The sequence below is a fragment of the Varroa jacobsoni genome, unplaced genomic scaffold (genome assembly GCF_002532875.2).
Source record: "Varroa jacobsoni isolate VJ856 unplaced genomic scaffold, vjacob_1.0 scaffold_590, whole genome shotgun sequence".
Lineage (NCBI taxonomy): Eukaryota > Metazoa > Arthropoda > Arachnida > Mesostigmata > Varroidae > Varroa > Varroa jacobsoni.
The window spans coordinates 123,663-140,380 of NW_019213492.1; the positions used below are offsets into that span (position 1 = coordinate 123,663).

General features: G+C 37.5%; 1 protein-coding gene across 2 annotated transcripts in view; it reads right to left on the reverse strand.

Moving 5' to 3' along the window:
* Window positions 1-1,235: 1,235 nt before the first annotated feature.
* LOC111261733 (uncharacterized) overlaps window positions 1,236-16,718 on the reverse strand; it is a 38,943-nt gene continuing 23,460 nt past the window's right edge. Inside the window, exons 2-8 of one of the 2 annotated variants that reach the window (XM_022835448.2) lie at window positions 12,833-12,974; window positions 7,775-7,920; window positions 5,732-5,861; window positions 4,407-4,546; window positions 2,624-2,706; window positions 2,283-2,407; window positions 1,236-2,004 (exon numbers count right to left, since the gene is read on the reverse strand). In XM_022835448.2, the coding sequence (XP_022691183.1) occupies window positions 2,342-2,407; window positions 2,624-2,706; window positions 4,407-4,546; window positions 5,732-5,861; window positions 7,775-7,920; window positions 12,833-12,974 (707 nt within the window). In that variant the 3' untranslated portion in view covers window positions 1,236-2,004; window positions 2,283-2,341. The remainder of the gene's footprint in view (window positions 2,005-2,282; window positions 2,408-2,623; window positions 2,707-4,406; window positions 4,547-5,731; window positions 5,862-7,774; window positions 7,921-12,832; window positions 12,975-16,718) is intronic. The other variant, XM_022835447.2, reaches the window with a different exon arrangement.

The window sequence follows — 16,718 nt, forward strand, 5'->3', positions numbered from 1 at the left end:
ATATCCGCGTACGAGTATTTTTGTTGTCAATGTGACACGTACTATAGTTGTTAAATCTCCTTAGTAACTATTTATAACAGTTGTTTGCCTGACTTGAGTGTACTCAGTGATTTACTAAGCCAATGCAACGTCAAAGCTTAAAGAGGTTTATTTAACAAAACAAAAAATAATACACAGCTTGCAAAATGTTTTGACTCTATTTCATCGAAGAATAGCTTTAAGAGAGAAGTGGGAGACCCATTGCGCGTTTTAAGACCTGTTTTTTGTAGATCGCGACGTGCTTATGTTAATCTACGTTATGTTTGAGTCGTATTTAATAGCTGAGTGTGTTCTATACGATATCTTGAGCATGTAAGATGTGTATAATAAGTAATATAGAAAAACGGCGACTGGCAACAATAACAATGAAAACAACAGACAGGGTTACCTTTTTTAACCTGCAATAGGAATATTTATTACATCATTTATTGTGTAAATTTTTCGGCTAGTTTTGACTTTGCATTTTTTTCCTAGCTTTCTCGCAGTTTCGAATAATAACCCGACATCTTATTCATGTGGTTTATTCTACAGGGATGTGTTTTTAAAGCTTCCAAACATGAGGGAGAAATGTTTTGCGTGTTAATGATTACTAAGATCTCACGCATCAAGATAGATGCAGCTAAATTGTTTTGGAAAAAGGCTGCGTAGCGTTAATCTAAGAATTGTGAAAAATGTGAAGCTACATCAACTTATAATAAACTAAGCTTTGTACTATAAACAAGTATATATTGTTCGTTCGGTCTGCATCCATTATTCTGATAAAGTTTCTTTCCGCAATAAGAACGCGCGATAGACGGGGAAAATGGCTTGGAATTTCAAAGAACGTCAATAAACCAATTGATGGGCAACTTATCCCTTAAAATCAACTTTTATAAATACGTGCGAGCTAAATGTTTTAAACAAATTTGAAACTGTATTATCCGGCATAAAATGGGAGCGTGGCTTTCTGCGAGTTCCGAGCCCAGATTCACCCGTATGTGAAGAAAGCGTTTTCTGTCTTTATTTTCGTGATGAACTACAATGTAAAGCTTGTTAATTAAAACCGTGAATATACATTAACAACAGTGCGGTACGAGTCATGTTAAGGGATGAAAATAGTTACGCTGAATTATCATTGCTTAAACTAGTCAGAGCGCAGTAGTCGGATTAAATTAATCTACGAATGAAGAAATCACGCAATATTTACTACACATGTGTATGTTTGGAGAAATATTCATTTATTCAGTCATTTAATATTTACAATGTCCGAAGACGTCATGAGTAACATTACATATACATAAAGTTGAAGGCTACATGGTTTGATAGACAGACTTAGCAAAATACTTCAATACTACTACATCTTTAAGACTCTGTGTGTGTTTGTGTATTTTCGAAGTTATTCCAAAAGGACGACACAACAATAACAAACACAAATAACTAACTAGACAAGCGGAGAGAATGTATAACAATCGCATCTCCAGTTGTAATGTTCACAGTAAGTTGTCAGTTCTTCAGGCCCACTTTTCATTCAAGAAGCTTCCTCTATATACTTCGACTTATGAATTGATTTCTGCGAGCGCAGCTACCAACCATATTTTATCGCTGTCAATAACAAAAGGACATCTCTATGCGCTTAATGCTGCTGAGCAAGCGCGTTAATAATACATGTCATTACGGCTTTAGCTCAGACGGTAGGAATAATAAGAATTCCGCATAATTTCATAATAATAATATTATAATGTTCCGCATAGTAATAAATGCAGAGGTCGGTCTACGTATGTGTTCGCAGTTCTTAGCGCACAGATAGAAAAAACTTTCTGCTCGAGTGGCTGTATCGAAGTGCTCCGTAGGTAGTAAAAAAAGGGGCTTTTTAGAATTCCTATCGTGTGGCTGGATCGGTAACGCTGTATTTCTCGTAAACGGCAGTTTGGCAGTCCGGTCTAATGATATCATCTAAAACAAACACATAACCGCTGCAATCATACTCTTTGTTGAATAGGACGGAAAATTTAACTATTGTCATAACTGTTTTTATTATGTGTATACCTACTGTAGCATGGCATACATATGAGGGCTGAAATATAGATTTTTCACTTGATAACTATACATTTTTTATTATGCCGAAGAATTTATATACCTTGTACGAAGGACACATAATATATCCAAATAATAGCTCTGGTGGACACACTTCCTGTAGTGATAAATGCGTTAAAATGTCCAATAACGGAAATGGAACATAAATCATTTTGCCAGATTAACGTTACCTTCAAGAATCCAAATCGAGAGCGACAGTTACTCATGAGGGTTATCGGCCCTTAATTTTTTATCCCTCAGCAGTAACGAGTTTCGCCAGAGGCGAAAGAAGCGACATCGACCTGTTTGAGTTCACCTGTTTCCTCAAGAAAGTTGAGAATATTTTAATTATACAAGCGTGTAAACTGATAAACAGTGAATCTGAGAAATGTTTCAGGTTGTTAAAGGTTAAAGTTAAAGCATTTTTTTTTCGATATTTTCTGTACTTCTATATTTCTAATCCTGTTTAATCAAACTGGCATCATTCTAAAAATAATAACTTATAAAAGCTGGCAGATTTTCCGGTTAATACCTCATTCAGTTGTCCGATGCGATAGTTGACATTGTTCGAGCTAATTCCACCTTGCGCGTTCACTTTCCGACACGCAGGAGCGTCTGGCATTTGCAGGTAGGTTACAGATAAAATTAAATTAGTTGCCACTTCTAAGCTTGTATATTTTGGCGAACATTAATTAATGTTCGCCATGCATTGTCATCATTTATTTGTATATTTCAACTAGAAAATTAATATTAATAATTAATTTAATGGCCTCATCCAACTGTAAATAAAATAATGACATGGCAGTCCCAGCTGTACCAATTAAAAACATATTCTGATATTCGTAGTAAAATTACTGAGGCTCAAAATGTAATATATTCTTAATAAAGTTTTCTATTACAATGGGAGTTACTAGTTGGTATCCTGAGAAAGCCGTTTTTCATTTGCATCCTATTTCTTAGTTATGTGCCGTCTAAATTCAATATTCTCTAAATAAGATTAATTCTATAGACCAGCATATTGCCGATATATGAGCTAGATAGATATGCCCTCTATGTTTCCAATGTTACGTCCGGTATCGCCGTTAAGCATTCCATCATAGATTAATAGGTAACGTACTGCTAATCTTAGGCACTTGGTCTACGTTTGAAATCAGGCGTAGATAGGCTTTGTTTCATGCTGAGAGCCTGCTGTCTGACGGAATGCCTAACGGTGATACCGGACTTAAAATTCGAAACATGGAGGGATATATATGCTATAGTGTCTCAAAGTTGTATTGCTATAAAACAAACCTCTACTACACGACCTATTAGCGACAATGTATCCGGGGTTATGTTAACGTCTGCTGTTTTTTTACGTTTGTAACCACACCATATTTTTAAGAAGAAAATGTTTAACTTTAATAATTAAACTTATTTTCTTCGAAAGTCATAAGTTTCATGTCTCTTTCCCGTAGAGGTTGAATCTAGATTCTGGTGTAATTTATTGAGCAATAAATTTTTGATCTTTTCAACATTTAAAGGGCGTGCATTTTTGATGGCTTATTCCGACAAGTGGACTCCCTTTTGCCGAGTGAACTCTTTAGGACATATTGCTAAAAAGTCAAACCTTGGAAGATATGTTACTCACACATAGGTAAGTGAACTACTTACAATAAACAGACGCCAAAAGATCAACTTATGTAGCTTAACTTAAATACGCTGAAACTATCATTCATGTAAGCAACAAATGTATATTGGATTTTATTATGGCATGTATGTGCTTCAAAGTGATATACGCACATAATAAATAACCCGCATAATGAGCCATGTGTATTTGAATGATTGGCGAAAATTGATTCAACAGTATATATAGTGAAGCAAAGCTAGGATTTTGGCTTCATCTACGTACAAAGAACAGGTGCAAACAAATAGAATTGAAATTCAGTCCTCGCTTAAAAGAAGATAAATACAGTTATGAAAACAGTAATCCGGTACTGCGACTGAAGCTAAGCTCTTGGTTATGATAAATTCAACAAATATTGTGACTTTAAATTTGCACTTTGCTGTTCCCTGTTATGTTAGGAAAACTGCTCGATGACGACTTTTTATTATTAATTTTTTGATCTGGTGTTACAGCACCTTTCGCATTCTACTTCAGTCAATTGGATGAAATAAAAACAAAAGCTTTGTCATCCGTTCCCCTAGATCTTCTCTGGGCAGAGTGTAGAAATTTTTCAAGGTTAATACCTTTAAACATCGTGGTCCTAAATAAACGAATCCGATTTATTATTAGATCAAATTTAAGAGAAGGAATGGCAGCCAAATGGCAGTTATACCTGTTTTATGATTTACGCAGGCAATCTCAATGAAGTCGCCAGCAGACCGCGTCAACAATTTTCGGATATATTCGCCAGCTTCTTTCCCGCAAGATTTCTCGACGGCCTTTGATGAGCATGTGATGTACTCCTGGAAATTACTACAATCAAAAAGGTTGAGCAAAGTTAACTGCACATATAAGATATCTGTCATTCATCTCTGTTATACTGTAGATGTTCAGTGTCTGTTAAACGACGACGTTGTTTCGTTCCTTTAGACCATGCCCTAAAACGCGCGTCTTTCGTATAAAAACAACCCTGCAAAGTGAGTAGTAAATATAATGTTATAAAAATGGATCGAGTGATAGATGTCATTCGATTTGTGACATTAACGAATTTTATTAGTGATATAAAATGGCTATCGTTACTCTGCTTGTGCGGTTTAGCGGTGTTCAAGTCTAAAGGGCGGCATTTTTAATTGATTTTTTGTCTTGCTGTCGGGTGCAATCGTACTTCCCATTCTCGATTAACATTTTAGTATCACTAGAAGTTAATAGTTCTCGAACTTTTATAACTAAGGGAATTCAAACAACAACAAATAGTTAACTATTCAACCCACGGTATCTACCTTAAAAGTCTCGACTTAACGGTAGAGAGGAAACAGCCGTCTTTTAAGTTTCCATTGTCTGAAGATTTAGTTGTTACTGACCCGACCATCGTACGATTTCACGATGACATGTATCACAAAATGTGTTCTATCTTCTATAACATTTCGTTTAATACAGAAAATAACACTGCTGAGACGGTGGTCTACTGAAGCTCGAAGGAGGCCGAATTTCGCAAGCATCTTTACGGATAACTCTTACAGTAATATAGGTATCTCAATTTAAGGGTCTGTTTTTACGAACAGACGAACATAGATATATATACCCTCTAACAGATTATTAAGCAAGGACCCTTCTAAATCTGCTATTGAAATTTAGTATAGCGTTATGGAAATTAGGAAAACTAGTGTCAAAGGCCAAAGAAATAAATGATTCATAATACATGGAAAGTTATGCGTTCGCGAGTATAATTATTTGACATTTAACATAATAATTATTTAGTTGAATTACAAATGTATTCTATCATATTATCTATTGCAGTAAACCAATCATGTTATGTCATCATCATTTGTTAATAATGGAAGCTTTTTGATCCTATTGTACATACAATTCTATAAAATGATTTTTCATCACTTTCGATATTACAATCAATTGTAACGTTTTCAAGGGATTTCAGTTCTTACTAGTCTTGATGATACTTAATCGCCATATATAATATGTATGGCATAGTATAGTACTCACCAGCATGACCGTCCAACTCGAAGGTGGGGCTCTACTCCAGCACTATAATCTAGCTTCAGGGTAAGATTGGTCATGCAGCGATGTAGCGTGTGGCCGATCTTGTTCATGCACGAAGCATGACGAATGAAATCTGAAAGTGGATCAATAGGAATACTTCAAATCTATCAAAGCAATAATAGAAAACAACAGCACCGAGCACTAACGGATCTCATGAAATAGGCACAAGCTTGCCACACCGATCTCAAATGCAATAGAGGTTCGGAAGATCTAAATATGAACACCAATCAGCCATGACCGATAAGATCTAACTAGAAGAGAAACAAGAAAGTTTCCAATGTAAAACCCGCACATGTGAAACGTAAAGAAACGATATCATCGCACTTTACAACAACAAAACAACCGATTAAGATAAGGTACGTAAACCGCTGGCGTTTACGTACACAACGAATTGACTGCGCCTATTCCTTTGCACGTTTCATTGAGTTTGGTAAATGATCTTCACGTATCTAAAGTTTGGCGGCTGTACTTTATGAGACGAGTTAATAAATGTATATGACTAAGAAGAGTTCGCTATTGATATTTGTGGTGCGTCAATAAACGGTTTGCTGCCATAGAAGTGAGATAAATAGTTTAGAAAATAGCATAAAATTTCAATTCAATTCAATTTACTTTTTATAACACATTTTGTAGCCGATTTGGGACCTATGCTTTTTTTTCCGGTCAAGGATATTGATAATCAAACGATACTAGAACATAAGACCTTAAGAATTTCATTTATTAAATGCCACAAATTAATAACTGACTTTTACGTGAGGAAACAACAATATAGAGAGAAATACGACAGATTCTAAAACTGGAATGGTACTCCAATTTTACGTTGGTCTGATCGTATTATTTATTGCTTCAGTCCAAGACCTGAATGCTTATTTGAGAAAAGTTGTCGGCCTTCAGTTGAAGCGTGTTTCGTCGCTATGGGCTAAAATGCAAAGAGAGGCAAATGAAGGCAAATGTGGCAAGTATATTAGTTCCAAAGCGATTTCAGACCAGCTCTTGAGAAAAACTGGGTTTTTATTTTGCGGAAACAGTTTTAAGCAAAATATTGACAGCTGTATACTGTTTGGTTTTTTACGCAGCGTACGTCATTTTTCGCCGCTTTCACCTCTTAATTCCATGCAATTGTTTGTATACCCGTGCCGTGATGAGTGGTATAAGCTCTAACAAAGTATCAGAATTAGACATCTAATCAGATCGGAATACAAAATCATATTTTGTTTAGATGAAGAAAATAAAACATTTCAATTAAATGCAGGAATGTTTTAACTAAACATTAACGTTTCCAATCAACAACGCCCGCGCGTACAAAACCATTATTTTTATACTTAATATTACAATATTTTTACTCTTTTACACTGAATGTACTAATTCTCTTCCGTCCTATTCTAAATTGAATAGAGTCATACTTTTTTTTTTTTGGCTATGTTAGATTGATTTGAGTGGCAAGCCTCTGCGACAAAACAATACTATGCTTTTTAGATTAGGTTGTTCGTACGATTTGTATTTTCCTGAATGAGCTATAGAATCGTTTATGTCATGACTAGATTTATTTGTTTTCGTTACAAGTTGAAATCTTTGAGTGGCACAACCGATGAAAGAGCAACACGACGACGTGTTGCTCCTTGCGCGGTGAACTGATCTGAAACACGATTATATCCATACAACAGGCCATGAACACAAATACTTTTCCGTTCAAGCAAAACAACCGAAAGAAATCTCGTAGATAAATCTAAAAAAAAAAAAAAGAAACTAGCATGGTCGCATTACTAAACTGTTTCGAGGAGTTTTCCCTATGACGTTACTAAGTGCTTTAAGTTTTACGTCCTATATAACCACTGGGCATTGTAGTCACTGATAGAAGGGAAGTGTCTACGTTCCTTGCTAAACAGTTCATCTTACATTTTCTAGTCGTTAAGGTGGGACAGACACTACACGCTCCACGTAATAACAACGAATGTAGATGAAAAAAAAATTCGAAAATATACTCACCATGATGAAGAGTGTGGTTCGGATTGCATTTCCAAGTCACTTCTTGGCTGATACCTTCGAGTATAACGATCACCATTCCCCGCGGTAGAGGAGGGAGGCATTCCTTAGCGAATTCACGGGCGCACATTTCAGCTTCCCGCTCAATTCTGAAAGGAGCGGCCAACATAGTAAACAAATGAACTTGAGACGATTGGTGAGCTTCACCTACTCGAGATCATTAGATGCCTTTGCCATAGTAAAATTTACCTGTCAATACATAAAATTGTGCTTAACACAGCTTGAGAACATTTTCATATACTAGACGACTACAATAACTGGAAAATAAAAAACGACGTCTGCTTTTATTATGTGATTGTGCGTATAGCGTTGTGTATGTCGGTGGCACAGGACTAAAGGTTTAGTCCTATACGTCACCGTGCAGACAGAAAACACTGTATACTTTTAGGCCGATTCACGACTGTTCTTAGTGACGAGCGATGGTAAAGCGGCATGTTGTCTCTTTGTTGTACTTTTCTATCCATGTATGGCTATCTACAACGGGAGCAGTTACCTGCTCATTGCCTGTGTGACGTAATCGATTTAAGTATTTTTGATTGCTCTGTAAACAAAGATAACTCTGCAGATATTGAAACTGCATTTTTGTTGTAAAGGTCTATTCTGTCGGACGAGTAGTATTCAACTATAGGAACGGGGCGGTCCTTTCCAGTATTCTAGAGTCCGCCCTCGCATCCTTTAAATATGAACGGTGACCATGTAGCAGACCCGGTTCTCTCGCAACGTGAATCTCTATCGTAGCAATAAGTAAAACATCTGTGTATTCGCCAAGTGATCGCGGTAGATCTAGTAGTGACACAGAGAGACTCAGGCACTTCTATTTATTATACGGTCGATACTTTATTAAACAGCCGCAGATAAAATTAAGCAAATTGTTTCAATTTTCCTGGGCAATCGCGCTGTACTAGAGTGAGATCATCACTATAGATAGGTTTATAGCTTATAAAAGCAGTATTATTCGATATTTACACTGGTACCCTAAATGTCAAGAAGGACTAGGATATCTATAGTCGGATTTCAGAGATTTTAGATGGTCCAGCATTCACGTTTCATGCTAATACCTCATACTATGCTACAGCTGGCGCGTTCTGTCTCACCATCTAACCATTACGGTTATATAGCACACTGTATAGCAACTAAGTGGTGGTGTTTGAGTGGGCCCGAGTGGTTCGAGTGTTTTCTAGCAACGTACGCGAGCCGCTGAAACAGGAAGAGGACCAGATATCACTGAGGAGCAGAAAACACTGATTAGCAAATTGATTCATTCTAACAAATATACACAACGCAAAACTAAGATGTTCCATGCTTTCAAGCATCTAGTCGCCGACGTTGCTAGAAAGCTGAGGAGAAAGGATCCAAGAAACTGTATTACGAAAAGGAAGGATCGTGTGATTCCTACGAGCTCTAAAAAGGCCAGTTCGTTTCGCATAATGTTTTTCAAAGCAGATTCAAAAACTAATCTTCGTCAAACCAGCTGGGTTTAAGAACAGTAGAGTGGCCAAGGCAAGAATTAGACCGTTGAAAAGTCTATTGCTTAAAATCTCATTTCGAAATTTTCGAAAAAGGAACGCTCATCATGCCTTCGAACGTGTTGCCAAACGGTCTTCGCAACATTGCTGCGTCATACCGAAAGTCAAACATCCAACAAAAGATCTGTCTGGTCTTTGATTCTGACCGGACAAAAACTGCGCGATGATACATTTCGCACAGACCATATTAGAGCAGCAGGAATAGGCTAAGGTTTTGCTGCAGAGCAAAATGCTGCCTCAGGTGTGGGATGATTTTATGTCGTTGATTACGTCTCCGTGCACGATGGGGCGTTTCGTCGCAGAGCTCGGCGTGTCTCTAGGCAACTTTATACCGATAACGTTCAAGTGCTGCCGCAACCTGCTGATTCGTCGGACTTTAATCCCTTAGAAAACGTCTGGAAAATCTAAAAAAAATCACAGATTCGGGAAGGACAGGAAATAACGAATGTTCTAGATTTCCGTTAAAAATTATTACTATATGATAATAGGGTCCAGCTATATCTGAAACAGCGAAGAACTACGTCAGAAGCGTGCTTCAAAAGATGGCGAAAATTACAGCTGCAAGAGGCGGTGCTACAAAATATTGATGCCAGAAACCTGTCACCTGCTTTCCGATACCTTGTCAATCTGTAATGTACTATAGCAGGGAGTAGCAAGCTAACACCTTTATATGCAAAAATCCGTTTGAAAATATTTCCCTGTAATGCTATGTGAGGCAAGATTGATCGAATCTGAGTCTATTGGTAGTACCCAGACTGTCTTTTTTTTTTTTCACAGATTTTAATAAGCATGAATCTTATTATTGATACAGCCTTTCGAACATCAAAAAAAATATTGTATCTGCTACAACCACAAATGCCTCTAAGGAGTAAAATATTTTTCAACAAGGACAATCAATGTGGGTCCCTACATGCCTCCTCTAAACAATGGACACGGCCTTTTTATATTAGACATGGTTAAAACATTTAGGAGTCTTAAGTCGATTAACATCTAACAAATTTCACTACATTTAGCTTTCTGAGTAGAACTGTACTTTGATAAATCTGCCTTTTCTTAAGCTTTCATCGTCGTCGATGATTCTGATCAATATAATGAAAACTTTAAACACCAATTGATTGTGCCGGTAGCTTCGGCGTTTCGTACAACAAAGCAATAAAATGAGACAGACAATTTCGGCTTTTGTATCCTCTTACAATGATAGGCAACAGTTTTCGATGAAAAATGACCGAAACTCTAAATGAAAAGCCATACAAGCTGTTTTACTTCTCATTAAATTACAGGTGCGAAGTGTTTATAGCTTCACTTCTGTGATACACCATTGAATATGAGAAATTTAATAGTTCTCAGTTAGACCATTCCGGTACCACCTGTTTCCCTACCAATCACCGATAATGGCCTCGTGGAATAATATATTAAAGAATATCAAAGAACACCTTATGATACATCCAACATTACATTCGAAATAAGGCCAGTTCTCTCCAAAAAAAACTTCGCTGAAAGAACATGCAATCTTAGACATGTGCAAGCTTTACTGAAAAGTTTGAAGACGGCTGACCATGCAGAAACTTCTTATGATTTTAGCTGTGCATTTACGTACAGAAGCTTGAAAATCTGTTTCTATATTAAATGCGAAATATATAGACATACTGCTAACTAACTCGTGTCACTCACCTAAGAATACATTGTAGCCATCTACTGGATCCGAGAGAACTAAATAGATAAAAAATACTCCACTGCAGTCATCAGTTTGTTCCAGAATCTGTCTGTTTGTTCCGCTGTCTCTAAACGTATCTACCGAAAATGAATATGGTACATTTAAATTTTTCGATTCAAGTGCACCAGTATCGTTAGGTCCTAACGTACCTGTACTTGTATCTGTCTACAAGAACCTTGCTTGACAATGTGACTTTAAAAGAACACACCTATTGAAGAAAACATGACAAACTGTAGACAAGAATTGCCTTCACAAAGTCCATTATAATTTGCACGTTAGAAGCCCCAACGAGCCATGTTGAAGACTGTAAATTATAACTTTTTATGCACTTAAGGTATATACTTTTGTTACTAATTCTGAAATTCGATGAAAAGATCTCATTTGAGGTAAAAGAAGGAAACTGTCTCAACCCACTCTAAAACTGACTGAACGCTACACATATCCCTAGGAATCACCTATTAAAAGTGGCCACATTTATGGAATGCGGTGTGCTAATCGTTCCTTTAGGAAGTCCTACTGATGGTTTCCATTTTTTCTGATCGACTTTGCATTTCGAGGCCATGAACTGTCTGATGTAAATCCCAAATTGTTTCCTTAGCACCTGAACGCTACCTTAGTGTAATAACATCCTACCCTTTGGCAACATGGTCAGACAAATCTATTGCCATTGCAAATGTTTTAAATGGCAATAGGTTGTCAAGGGATTTTTATAGATGAACAATTATTTGTACAATGTGCAAGGACACCGAGCAGCGATCATCGATTTTGCTAATTATCTTTTTTTCAAAGGGTTAAGATAAAAATAAGGCGGAGCCAGTTTCTTCTTTTCCATCAAGTTAACTGAGAATTTGAAATTGAAAATCAATGAAATACCAGGAAATTCCGTAAGCAATTGATGATGATTGGATACGACTTCGACAGTAACAATTAGTGGTCGAGAGTGTAAGAGCAATTGTCCCGATTATATTACGATACATAAGAAGTGTATTTGCGTCCCGTATACTCTTTGCGTTACTACTTACGGCTGATGAAAGCATAAGTAGAGAGGTGCGCTTATTTTTAACGATCTTTTTTTACAAAATATTATTTATGTTTAGTGTAAAATAACCTTTTGTTAGGATCGAACGGAAACTGAAATATTACAGCGTTTGATGAAAATGATGGGTGGAAAGTTTATTGATGGTCCGATTTGGAATAACAGTACAGATATTTCGGATTTTTCATTTGAGATCGCTAATTCTTATAACCAATTAGATTTGATGCTTCGCAAAAGCCTATTACGACGACAATGTATTAGCCAAGCCTAAACTTTATGTGGACACTCAGAAATTTCTTTGAAGGTGTTAAAGGCTATGGTAACTATAAAGTTATACTTACTTTTACTAACGTGTTAATAGTACTGCATTGTTACCTTATTGATTTGCAGAGGCCTCTTCATAACAGTGTAGTGATGGTTTATGTAAAAATTATCTCGGACCACGCGTTCCCTGCTTCACTATATATACTGCGCCAGCTATTGTGTACGGCGTAATTATCAGTGATTCCGATATCTCTAGCTAGCTTTATTATCTGTTACGCTTCTGCTAAGCCCTTCAAAACACTGTCATTATTAGGGCCGATACTAGTCCTCTAGCGTACTCGATAGAGATTCTGGGCATAGACTGAAATTCATCGCAAACAAAAATCTATTTGACGTTATAGCCTGTCATTCCGACACAGTGATAGTGAAGTGTGCGAAATCAAAAGGACTGCATAGTGTACCTGCACTGCTGGCGAAGCTCATCCTCGGTTTCTGGAATACGATGTCCTGTTCCAAAAATAACCAACTCTGAGCCGCATTCGTCCAATTTATCGGGGTCGCAACCCGGTTTTACTGGCAATCCATTCACTTCATGTTCTAAAACTGAAAATTCAACCAAAAAAATAACAGTACACATGAAATTAATCTATATTTAATAATATAGATTATATTTAATAATATAGATAGTGTTGCATCTTGATAGGCGAGTGTTTTGACGATGGATTGTCTCAAGCGTGTTTTACTGTTGACAAAACTGACCTTTGAGCAAGAACACGTTTAGCACAGAGTCTAGTAAACATGGTCTTCGTTGGTATAGATTAGGTGGTATGTTCCACAATTATGACTTCATTGTGTTCAGCATTCGAATCATTTATATAAGCTTCAAAGTGAATTTATTGCTATAGAATATAGTTGAAAGAACAGAAAAAATACATTTTCTTATATGGTAAGAGTCCATGCAACGCGAGGACGTAGGATCCCTACTGCGGAATCTACCGTCACCGAGAGCAGGACTTACACAAGGATAATGATGCCATTTTAAATCACAGTCTGGGATGTTACATATTCGTTACGCCGTCTTGTCTAAACTTTATGATATTTAGCCTGTAACATAATGTATTATTCTGTAATAATAATAATGGTACGGGCTGTGACATGTCGGCCGTTTCATTAAAGACGAGAATTTCTACGAAGCGGACAGATGATCTAGGTGTCGCAGTTTTCGGTAACCGTTATTCGGACTAAATGTTAAATTCGGGCTAAAATGCCCCAGTGTACTGTGAATGGTGGTCGTCCTGCCTTTAGGTACGACTTCTTAATTTTGGCTGTCTTAAAGAAGAATTCGATAAATTACGCTGATGAATAATCCGATTTGTTCTTAAATAGGATAAAGAGAATATGTCATCCAAAACAAACGCGAAAAGGTATTACGGTGATCCAGGCCCAAAAAATATGCAGCAGTAACTTTGTATGACCATTTTCGATAATAGCCAGATATTGTAATGAGTTCATCATGCATCATAACGAAGAGCCCTTACTTCATTTAATTACAATTGCTCTAACGCTCGAATTTTGTGTTTATCATTGAAGAACATTTTAGAGCGGTCTGCTTTGAGCCACTTCATTGTTTATTACTATTTATTATGTGCCTAATGTTCCCAAGGACTTGGTCAAAATGCAGGCCAGTAACGGTGTTTATAACGTACACGCGGTGGATTTGTCGTATGATATGGCTGACGAAAGCCCAATGCATCCTGTCTCGTTCACCTAATACGCCAAAACCCGATTTACTATTTATGCTGATAAACTTACCTCCTACCTAGACACGGCCGTACTCAAATTGACTTGGATTCCACGTTACTTTTTACTGGTCTCTGATTAACCTAAAAACGTTTCGGAGATCGGTAACATCAAAACCGTCAACAGAATAATATTGGTTGCTAGTTTTTAGAAAAACAAGGTCGAAATTGCGACCTCAACACTGAACATATGCATATTATTACCGTGGCCATCCTCACAGTTGAATGATTCCTTAGTTATCTAATTGCTTATGTTTCTTTGACCCTTCAACTCTGGCTATTATTAAATTCAAAATGAAATTCTTATATTGTATTGTAAATTCTAGTATTTTCTGATATACTGCAGTATGTAGCGGATCACTGTTTAATTGAGAACAATTGTTCGAAAGTGACTGTCAATATTAAATTAACATCATTGCAAAGTTGTCCACATAAAATTAGCTCGAATGGTGGCCGCAATCTTTTATCTATCAATGAAATGTCTTCGCTGCGCGACAGCACACCGACTTCGCGATGTCGATGCCAGAAGCATCAACTCTTAGTATGCTATCAAAACAACAAACAACTTACCACGAATTAACGCTTAATACATCTATAGAAAAAAGAAACAGCTATTTCTGTTCAAGTCCATAGAAAACTAGACGTTTTACTACGGCATAAACAACAGTCCATTGAAAACAGCGCTGCTGATGTTAACAGACACCTAAAGATATCGTCCAAAATTACGCTTCTAAGGATCTGATTCAATCTAACATACACAGACTGATTGTACAGAGACTTTCTGAGCGGAGCACGTAGTCCGTAACTCCTGATCAGCTTATCGTACTGACCGCGCTAGACGGCGGTAGGTTAGATGAACAGGAAGACGAAACTCCCTGTCTCGCTGCTCGCTGCGACGACTAAACTCACCATTAGATTTCCCGAAAAAAATTTACATAAACATTATAGGTAGCGTTATCATTGTAGCGGTACAGAGGTAGCAATGCTCTTCACTTATTTGGTGATCTGACAGAATCCGATCTAGATAATAACAACGATTCTAGATGCTCACCACGCCAACGATATATCAAAGCTCGTCATAGCCGAACCCTCAACTGTTCAAAATCAACCAGCGATGCAATAAAAAACGAGACACATTTTCATCGAAGCAAACTTGCTACGACTGCCGGCGTCTCTGATAGCCGCTGTCTCGCTTCCCCCAACGGGATAAAGCCACTTAGTGACCGCCGGCTGGCGTCTACTGGCGTTTGAATCATAATTGCTAGGGCGGCGGTGGCGGCGAAATTAAGGGCAATCATTCCGTCAAAATAGGTTGATTCCTACGTCATTGTGAATGCTGTAACCCTACGCTCGAATTTTGTCTGCGAGAAAGGCTGAAGATGTACTAAGTAAAGCCATTTTTGTAGCGCGCTTTGAAGGCTGCTTCGCTGCGTAAGCGCTCGCTCAATGTAAAGCAAAATAGATAGAGCTGAGTCACGTCACAACGGCAGATAGCACAAGCGACAAACAACTAACTGCTCGCTTCAGTAAATATCGACGTCATTGACTCTGCTGAATAATCTACTATATTATACGTAAACTTCACAAGCTGCTATATAAGGAGATGGTCTTAGTTAAAATATATAAATGGCCAGTGAACGCTTTTAGCTCTAAATTATTGAATAGGCAAAAAGCCTGCAACAGCGGAAACCCTCTCTATTGGATGATATTCTGTTTGAACTAACTTACCCTTGATGACAATTTGGCTTTGTTTCAGAATCCCGTTTGAAGACCTACGATGTCAAGTAAAACTACGTTTGACATATGTAGATTGTAGAGGCTCACATACGCATAAGTTGAACTTCTCATCTAAACAGTTGTCTTCCCAATACGAACGTCTTACGGCGATTTGCATCCCAAGGGATTTTCGATTCAGATCAATCTAGCGTTAGCGTTTGCGGGGATGATCAACGATGTCTTCGACTAGTAATGTAAATTCCAGCATTTTTATTTGAATTTTGTCGACCGCACGCAAGTCGTACCCCATAAATAAAATCTACAGGGTGCTGCTAAGCTTGAACCGCGGTGTGGGTTCCTGACCCACGGGTACAGATTTATGCAGACAGAACTTTAACATGCATATCATGACTGCACCGATAGAGCTACTTAGTTTTCCTGTGAGAAATCATGTTTGTAAACTAGATCCATCGGTTTTCGTGTTCTAGCGTCCGCGTCTGAGCGGGGTCGTCCATAACGTGCAAGCTCTTGCTCAGTATAGACAAGTTAATTAAAAATGCTATTCGCATATGAAAATAACGTGTATAATATTATAAAATAACTAGATACAACGTATCAGATGGGAACTTGAAAAGGTTTCAGATGTATTGCTCTGGCTACTGTTTAAACCGTGTCCTTTGGATGCGTGCGGGAACGACATAGCTGATTTCTCATTGCGGAATATTAGGCGGAATGCGTTAAGTAATAGAAATAATAATTGTTGTCCTGCTTAGACAATTGGCTACTTCCAATTGATTACGGTTGTGACATCTTCAGCACAGGATGGTACCTG